At 38.6% G+C, this 9,200-nt stretch overlaps 1 protein-coding gene across 2 annotated transcripts in view; it reads left to right on the plus strand.

Annotated features, from left to right (window-relative positions):
• The first annotated feature begins 2,412 nt into the window (after nt 1-2,412).
• cfap74 (cilia and flagella associated protein 74) overlaps nt 2,413-9,200 on the plus strand; it is a 61,536-nt gene continuing 54,748 nt past the window's right edge. The window contains exons 1-8 of one of the 2 annotated variants that reach the window (XM_035945569.2): nt 2,413-2,523; nt 2,831-2,930; nt 3,638-3,719; nt 4,060-4,218; nt 5,079-5,177; nt 5,285-5,392; nt 6,139-6,312; nt 6,986-7,096. In XM_035945569.2, coding sequence (XP_035801462.2) covers nt 2,861-2,930; nt 3,638-3,719; nt 4,060-4,218; nt 5,079-5,177; nt 5,285-5,392; nt 6,139-6,312; nt 6,986-7,096 — 803 coding nt within the window. In that variant the 5' untranslated portion in view covers nt 2,413-2,523; nt 2,831-2,860. Of the gene's footprint in view, nt 2,931-3,637; nt 3,720-4,059; nt 4,219-5,078; nt 5,178-5,284; nt 5,393-6,138; nt 6,313-6,985; nt 7,097-9,200 lie in introns of both variants that reach the window. The other variant, XM_055012599.1, reaches the window with a different exon arrangement.

Genomic DNA, 9,200 nt, shown 5'->3' on the forward strand with positions numbered 1-9,200 from the left:
CCTCCAACAAGGATTAAACAGTGTATAGCCAATGGATGGATGGATGGATGGATGGATGTTTTGGACTGTGGGAGGAATCTGGAGAACCTGCTGAGAACCCACAGGGAGAATATGCAAACTCCACCCATAAAGACCCCAGAACCAGGCCAGGAATCAAACCCAGGACCTTCTAGCTGTGGGGTTACAGAGGTGATACAATGTTACGTTGTTTTACATTTAAGTGAGAATGCACAGGGTGTACTCATTTCTATTATATAAGTTGCTAAGTTCATCTTGTTGAAAAAGATATTTGCCTTCAGTCTTACATCCAGCTCTCCAGCTCAGACTCATATATAATTCTGTTCTACAGTGTGTGTAGATAGTACTATTTCTGGCATAAAAGGTCCTAATTAGACACTGGTTATCAAACATGTTTTCATGTTAGAGATCAAAGACCACATTTTGATTTTGAAGAGATCTGGTCTCTAAAGCAACTCAGCAGTGATACAATATCAGAACAGGAAGACCATTCCTGACACAAAACAAATGTGATTAAAGAAAAAGAAAAGAATATAGTGATGGAAGGCTTAATAAAGCAAGCATTCGTTATCTCGTCTTCCCCTCCCCTCTTTTAAAATCATGATTTTAAACTGTCTAATGCCTTGTCAGTGTTATTACCAAATATCAGAAACCTTGTCAAATACTGTAATAGATTCTTATTAGTGGCTGAAAGTGAACCAGTCTTGTGACCACTGACCTTTAACTTCTTTGTGTACTTTCATAATGTGATTTTATTATGACCTATTGTCTTTTTATTGTGACCTACTGTCCTATGTTTCACTCTATGTTTCACTGTTATGTTTTCTTTGTGTACTTTTTGTAATGTGCTGTCATTGTGACCTGTTGTAATATGTTTTACTGTTATGTTTTGTTTTTGTTTTTGTTTTTTACCTGTCAAGGGACTGTGGATGTAAATGAGCATTGTTGCTATAACCCAGCATATTTATGTCTATGGCTGCCTAAATAGACGTTCATTAATGTGCACTGTCCCTATCAAATTAAAAAAAAAAATCTTTTATATAGTTTCAGGGAATTATGCTATTATAGAAAATGATGTGCATGGGAGTCAGATGCATAGTGTCATCATACATTTTGATTAAACATTATTGCACCACGAGATGTGACTTCCATTCTGCCTAAAATTGCAGATGTAGCTTGTTCCTCTTTAAAGTTAACCTCTCCATGTGCTGTGGGGAGAGTAGTTCAGTGTATAGATGCAGCAGTGTGCCTGCCCTGGTTTCTGTTGTCTCACCACAGGGAGAAGAGACAGTCAGTGGCTGTGGATTCACACTGTCTCCCTGGACCTTCACTTGGATTTGCACTGCAGGTTCTTTTGATATGAAGATACCAGGCTACAGTACATGCTGCAATACACTGCATGGAATTGTATTCTCGCAGCCACAAGCTATTTCTTATTCCTTTTACTCTTTTCACCCTCATGCATTTTCTGTCTCCATCTCTCTCTGATCACTTTGTTTTCCCTCATATTGATCCATTCGTTATATCAGCTGGGGTCTCTCTCTGCTTCAATTACTTTGCTCTCCTTTATCGCTCTCTCACTATCAAAAAAAAACAACAAAAAGTCTGCCCCCTATTTTTCATCCTATTCACTCAATAATATTCACAATATTACTCATTACCACGACTTCACTGTTTTATACAGCAGAACACACACTTCTTATTCCTCTTCTGAAAGCTTTAGTGTGCCAAATAAAAAAGAGAATTTTTTTTTAGTCAAAAGCCTATTGTGCATGTGCAATAAACCACTGATCGACTTGAAAATCTTTTTCCAGGATGAATCAGACGAGGCTGAGCAATACTGCATGCTTGACAAAAGATTTTGCATACCACAAGGATTTATAATTCTCTGTGAATCAGCTGAGATATTTTTGTTGGTGTAATTTGACTGATGTCAGTCCAGAGAAATCAGTCAGTGTGTGTGAAGAAAATTACACAGACTGTTGAAAGATGCAACATGAAAGAGATGAAGTCATGGAACAACTAAGTGTCTCTAGTTAGTAGAAAATAGTTTTTATGTGCTGTGAATAGAAGGACAACAGCATTAGACTATACATAACTGACTCCTTCTTTAACATTGAATTTTACCTGCTATTTATCAGTGTGCAGTGAGACACTTGCTTTGACCTCTCATTTTGTAATAATATATTTTATTTATAAATCACTTTGCATAGCCAAAATGCTTAACATAATTGAACCAGAATTCAAATATTTGAACATTTCAACCTTTTACTGGTTGATTTCTGCAGCCTTCATGATTTATATCGACTGAAATGACTATTGTAGTCAGTTATACCTCCAGCCGTTGACTTCCGGCGGGTGTTCAGTTGATAGACGGATCCAGGAGTGCTCAGGTCTCCTCCCTTTGCGTCCAGTCTCCTTGGAAACGGTGACAAACATGGCGGGTTAAACTTGTTTGAGAAAGTCATTTTGTATAGCCGAGACAAGCAAAGCCTAGCAAACCAGGTACTGTTTTGTAGTTGTCATTTATTTATTTATTTTTTAGTTAGAACGTGACACAGCCTAAACTCAGCGCTAAGTGTACGTTAGTTGTTTGGCTGTCTGCTTCCTAAACCGTCTACCGTGAGGCAACGACACGCCGTTGTCCACTGAGGAGTGTGCATGTATGTATAGCTACATGAAACCAGCTTTTTAGCTTCAGTTGACAACTGCGTAAAGTGTTGCCTTCTAATTTTTTTTAGCGACAGCGTTAAATTTTGAAGAGCTTGTGTGGGAAGCTGTAACGTCAGCTCTAAATTGGTCTGTTTGCCAGTGTGCGACTGGTTTCCGTCGGTTCGGTGAGATGGACAGAGAGGCCGGTGGAAGCCTGCTGGAAGAATCTGCTGTGGAATCAGACTGTTTGCAGCTGCAGGGTGAGTAACAGCTCCTGGTGCTGCCTAGTTCTCAAACTGCAGCTGGGTCATTCCACAATTGGAGGACATTTCACATCCCCCCATCAAATTTCAAATAATCCATGTACAAAATACAAAAACATGCAGTTGTTGTGTAAATTTACTTGTCCTGAGACCAAATCTAAAAACTAAAAATAAAAAACAGGAGAAAATATTTTTAAAAATACCAATTAAGTCTTGGTATTTTTACATCATATTGTCAGGATAACACAAATTCTTTTTACTTTTTTCTTGACTTTTTTACATCAGTGAGTTTGTCCTCTTGGTCAGCAGTAACAGCTAGCTAAATATCTAGCTTCTGCTCCTGAGAAAAAGCTAACATTAGCATGGATTAGCAACCCTGTTACTGTGATTAGCGTAGGGTTAACAAACAACAAATAAAACATGGAATAAAATGATACCATTGATGTATAAGCTGGGCCAATCAAGCCTTTGATTGTTTATTACCTATTATTCATGAATATGTAGCAGAAAATTGTAAAAGAGAAGGTTCATTTTTCAAAAATTTTGAAGCTCAAATGTCCTCCAATTCTGTAATGACCCAGCCATAATCATAGAGATAACTGCTTTGCTTGATCCATAACCACAAATACACACACAGTACATGAGAGCCTGTTTTACTGTTTTATGAGACAGCGATATCCTCATTTAATATGCATATATTTCAGATGATGATCCATCTCAGGAGACCATTAAAGATAAAGGACCAGCCCTTCCTTTTGACTTTGAGTGGTTAGAAGAATTGTCCGAGTGAGTATATATTGTTTAGTTTTTTTTGTGAGCCATATTATATTTAGACAGTGACATACTAAGCCCTATATAACATTCCATCCAGTTATCTCTCTCTCAATATCTACTGTAGACAAAGTGCCTCACAGCGATTCTTAGTATTGAATTGTAGCTCTAATGAAGCTCAGTTTTGTGTATTTTTTTCCAATATTGATTACGGATGTTCTTCTTTATCATATACATCAATACAAAAGGGCACTCATCATTGTAGTATATTTTTGCTACATTGTCCATAATACATAGTATGATTTTACATTAAACGTACAGCTTTTCCTAAATGTTATTTTGCATCTGCCCCAAGTGAGGATGATGGGGATGCTGGTGGTGACCTTGCAGTTGCGTCCGACATCGGTAAGAAGTGGAGTTATGCCGAGACAGCACGGATGTTCAAGCTGAGACGAAACCTGGACCAGCTGGACTGCTTTCACCGACAGAAGGAGCATGACGTGCTGAAAGCCAGGTCTGGACCTGGCAACAACAGACCTCTAGAGCTACAGTAGTGCCTTTCTAGACTCTACAGAAAAATGCAGACATAAAAGAAAACACTGTTTTTTTGTATGTTTTTTATTTAGTAAGCATATCAAATATATGCATGTCTTTTTGTGGCAGGCTGTTGCCCAGTCTTGTCAGATTCAGATAGTTTTTCTAGTGTTATTCCACCTTCCTCAGGTCTTTCCCCTCTTGCCCTCCTCACATACAGCCAATCATTTCTGTACCAATTGATTCAGCAATTTGCAGGAAATCATTTCAGCTGAAGAGAGAACATTTCCCATAATGTCCTCTCTCCCCACTTTTCTTCCCTCTTTTTATTTGTCTGCACTCCGAAACATTAGGCACCTGATGATCTGTGCTACAGTTCCCATCCAAAATGTCTGTCATTTTCCTTCAGCGTCAAGCATGAATGGTCAGTGTGGAACTGCTGCGCTGATTAAACATGAGTTTAATGGAACCTAAGTGCACCTGGTTTTTAACCAATCTGCAACTCTTATTGTAGAATGTGCTACAATTTTCTTTTTTTAACAGTCTTTACCCCCAGTCACAGATTGTTGTGTTTCACGCCATTACACTGCAGAAAGAACACTTGGCAGTGCAAAGCTGCTGAGATGTGTGTCCACACCAGCATTTCAGTTTCTTCATTAGATTGCCTTGTTAGCCAACAGAAATTACTTGTCTTTTGTTGCAGTGGCCACAAGTAGATCCATTAGCCTGATGCTCTGAACACATTCCTCTTTAACTGTCTTAAAGATGTTTATTATCTGGGGTGTTTCTCTGTGTCAACACTGCAGCTTGTCTTTGCTATCTTCGGTTTTTTCCCCCCAGAGAAAAGCTGAATCTCTGCCGTCAGAATATTGAAAGTTTGTTGGAGCAGAGGGATCATTTGGAGAGTAAAATAGAGCAACAGAAAGCAACAGACAACAGGTGAATTCAAAATTTGCAAACAGTGACTGGTTTTATTCATATTTAAGAGTTTGTTGTCATGTGTCAACACCTATATTTCCCTCTCTTTGCTTGTTATTGTTATTCAGCAGTGTGGCAGTGTTTCGACTGAGAGCCCAGCATAAGCATCTGTGTCAGAAGCTGCAGAGTGAGGAGGAGCTGGAGGGCCACATCAACGCCGAACTGAAGCAACAAGAGTGAGTCCAAGAGGAAAATGCTTCGACAGTCAGGTCTTGTTCAGTAGTGCTATGTGAAAAGGGCAGCCCTCTCTTTTGCTTTACTTGGACCACTGTTTCAATCCCAGGGGAGCAAAAACAGAGGGCTCAGAGAAAAATAACAAACAAAACAGACAGGGATGGTCATTCAGGAAAAAAACGTTAAACTGTCTGAACTTTTGTCACAACAGTGTGACATCTAGTACCCAAAGCAATGTGAATATCCTTGGAGAATACCCTATACCATGACCAGGGTCTTTCAGTTACAATTCCAACTGTCATGACAGAGGATAAAATGATTTCTGCCACAATAACAGTGCAAAGTTGCAACATCTAGTCTAAAATGCTCTGCTGATAAACTTGCCTGGACTTTTTTCAGCATCTCAACAGTATCTGATAAAACACACCTACACCTCTGCAGCCCCTTGTATTTTTTCAGTGCACTTTTTAGTCAGATCACCAGGTGACTTAATACTTTGTTCAGCTGCATCACAGTAATAAAGGCTGTGAACGATTTTCCTTTTTGAAAAGTCTGTAATCTGTTTAGCTGTTCATTGCTGTGTCTTTCTAAAGTGAAGTTCTGTCTTCTAATAGCCTGTATGCTGTAGGTCTAAATTTGCATCTTAACCAGTTGATTCAGTTTAAGTTAGTATTTTGCTTCAAAACCCAATAATTTTTATATTAATTAAATTTGGTTCTATCTACACCGATGTGTCTTTGCTCCTCAGATTGGAGCTGAGTGAGGTGGAGGTGGAGCTTGGCAAGTTCTCCTTGCTGCGACAGGAGGTGCAGGAAGAGGAGCAACTCTTCCAGGTCGTTAAAGCGCAGAGGGCAGCAGCAAGGCTGGAGCAGGAGAGGAGAGTCAACCAGAACCTGCAACTCAAGATGCAGCAACTCAGGGAGTGGGGAAAACATCCATTTTACCGTTCACACAGCATTTTCTTTCCTTTGTAGTGCTTCATTATGCATACAAAATCCAAAATTATTATATGACCAACTAATGTTCCATTTGATTTAAGTCAAATATGACTTATATGCAAAGCTTTTTATCTTGCACACTGAAGTGAGATCAGATACAATATACAGGGTGTCCCTAAAGTCAGGACACATAGGATATCTCATTAACTATCCACAGATTAAATATGGCTTTCAGTGGACATGAAGGATGGACGTGATTTTTTGGGGCTAGCATGACATGGACATGGTTTGTCCATGACACTGCCCATCTCTTTAAACTTTTTAACCACCTTCGCCACCGTGGAAAAGCCAAGTGGAATCCTCTTCGTATGACGTTCATTACATTCATCTGCTATCTTTCGATATGTCCATCCCTCATGTTCACTGAGTAGCACCAGTTCAACTCTTTCTTCTTTCAATAAAGCCATATATAATCTGTGGAGGCAAAAAAAAAATAAAGTTCATGAGATTTTCTATGTGTCCAGACATTGGGGACACCCTGTAATGTCCTAATGTGTATTTTTTTATTATTATTATGTTTTGCCCTGTAAAATTATGTCATTATTTTTATTTGAAGATAATATTTTGTGTATAAGTTCTGTGGTTGTGTTCTGATAGTAAACAGGCTGCCATGTTGAAGAAGGAGGAGACTGAATGTCAGAAGAAGATTGAAGCGAACCAAGCAAGCCACAAGATAGCTGCCAAGTACTTGAAACAGACCATTAAAAGGTAATCAGATTTTAAACCAATAAACAACGTCAGAGCAGAACAAAGATATGATTTATCTTCGAGGACTCAATGGAGAGTCGACACGTCCTATTGATCATTCACTCATGCTGACAGAATGTATGACAAGCAGGGAAGACATGACACTTAAAAGAGCTCACAATCATGCTCCAGTGTTCAAGCTAAGAACAGCAGATGAGATCTGAGCAAAAAAAAAGTGATTCAAGTCTTGATATATCCCAAAAACTCACTTATTATAGAAAACCAGCATTGCAAATGAAATACACATTTCGTATTGGTGTATGATAGTCCTGGATTTGCATGTTCTCCCTGTACCCTGTGTTTTTTTTCCCTGTGGGTGATCCAACTTCTTCCCACAGTCCAAAGACATGTATGTTAGGTTAATCAGTGATTTTAAATCAGCTGTAGGTGTGAGTGTGAGCAAACATGGTTGTCAGTCTCTTTATCTTGGCCTTGAAACCTGTCCAGCTTGTACCTCATGTCATTTTCAATGTCATCTAGGATAGGTTCCAGCCCCCCACGATCATCTAAATGATAAAGCGGGCATTACTAATTGATGGATGGATGTATACTGTTCCTGGGTGATAGGGGACAAACGTGAATATGCCTTTCCCTAACTTTGTGTCCAGTAGGACTGCTTATTGAAGCACTTTTGAAATGCAAAAAGTTCCCATAAGCCTTCTTTAAACAATGTTATTAAAAGATGAAGCCGATTTTGTTAAAATTATTGTTATTGTCAGCAAGCCCCATGAAAAAAATAGAAACATGCTTATAAACCACACTGTTGCACAGGTGACATGTTGTTCTTTACTATGAGTACACACATGCCAAATAACCCCACACTCTGTCACTTTACAGCAATTTCATGACTTCTAAGTTGAACAGTAGGGTATTTGTTCCCGTGTGAAATTAAAATCTCTTTCAGTTTTGTACCAAACACCAAGCAAGGGTTTTTTTTTTCCTGAATGCTGTCTATGGAGATACATGCGTGATGGTTTTATGTAGTGTCCTTCACACTCTCTGAGCTCTCACAGAAACTCTGATTTCCGCTGATAACTCCTGTGCCCAGTCTGAAGCACTTGTCCATCTGTTTTTCAGAGCTAGAATGTGCAAATAGCACACTGTCCGTGGCATCATTTTAGGAGGATCGTCTCATTAGTGAATCTGCTGCAACTGTATTTCCACCTATTTGCAGTCGCTCAGTTTTTTGGTCAGTTCACTCCTGCAGTCAAACCTGTTCAAAGTCTGACATTAAATCAGGAGAAAGTTTGATCCTAAAGGTCTGATTTATTGTTCCTTAAAATTTCAACCAAATTTCCTGTTTTCTTTCTTTAAAGTACAATAAAATAATGTTTCACAGCATCAAAACAAAAACAATCCTCTAAAATCTATGTCAGCTCAAGGTCCTGACTTACTGCAATTTCCAGAACTTTCAACCACATCTCAGCAGATAAATTAGTTTATATACATATCTATCTTCAATCAAACAATTTCAATCTAATAATAATTTCATTTAATCCTCTTCCTTAGAATCTTAAGTGTTGTGACTGATATGTTCTGGGAATAAGTGCTGAGAATTTATTTTCCGTCTGCCAGTTAATCATCAAATCAAACTCCTGTCTTTCTCTGTTACTTATACACTGTCCGTTTAGATACTTTTCTTCTGCCCTTTTTACTGAAACTTTTTCTACCCTGGCGATGGCATTGAAAATTGTCTCAATGGTGTCCCTGTATCGATTTCTTTTTTGAAGTCTCACAATCACATTTTTAATTCTTTTCCAAGTGGAGCCATGAAGCAGACACTCAGACAGACACAGTCCAGAGGTCCAAAACTGACAGAATAATGGTGTTAACAACTTATTTTATAACAATGTCCATGCAGTTAGGCTGACTGGACATGCTTTTCTGACTTGTCTGTCAGAAATCACAGTTGTAATCACTTTTGCTGCATTGACTTTGTACTTTGGGGCCAGTATTTTCAATATAGCTATTCTAGAGTATTAGTTTTGGATTGTTCATAAGAAGAAATATTGTACTTTTCAGCTCAGAAAAACTGTAATTATTGAGAGGGGATACAGTTTTGTAA

Source organism: Amphiprion ocellaris, chromosome 8, assembly GCF_022539595.1.
Source record: "Amphiprion ocellaris isolate individual 3 ecotype Okinawa chromosome 8, ASM2253959v1, whole genome shotgun sequence".
Taxonomy (NCBI): domain Eukaryota; kingdom Metazoa; phylum Chordata; class Actinopteri; family Pomacentridae; genus Amphiprion; species Amphiprion ocellaris.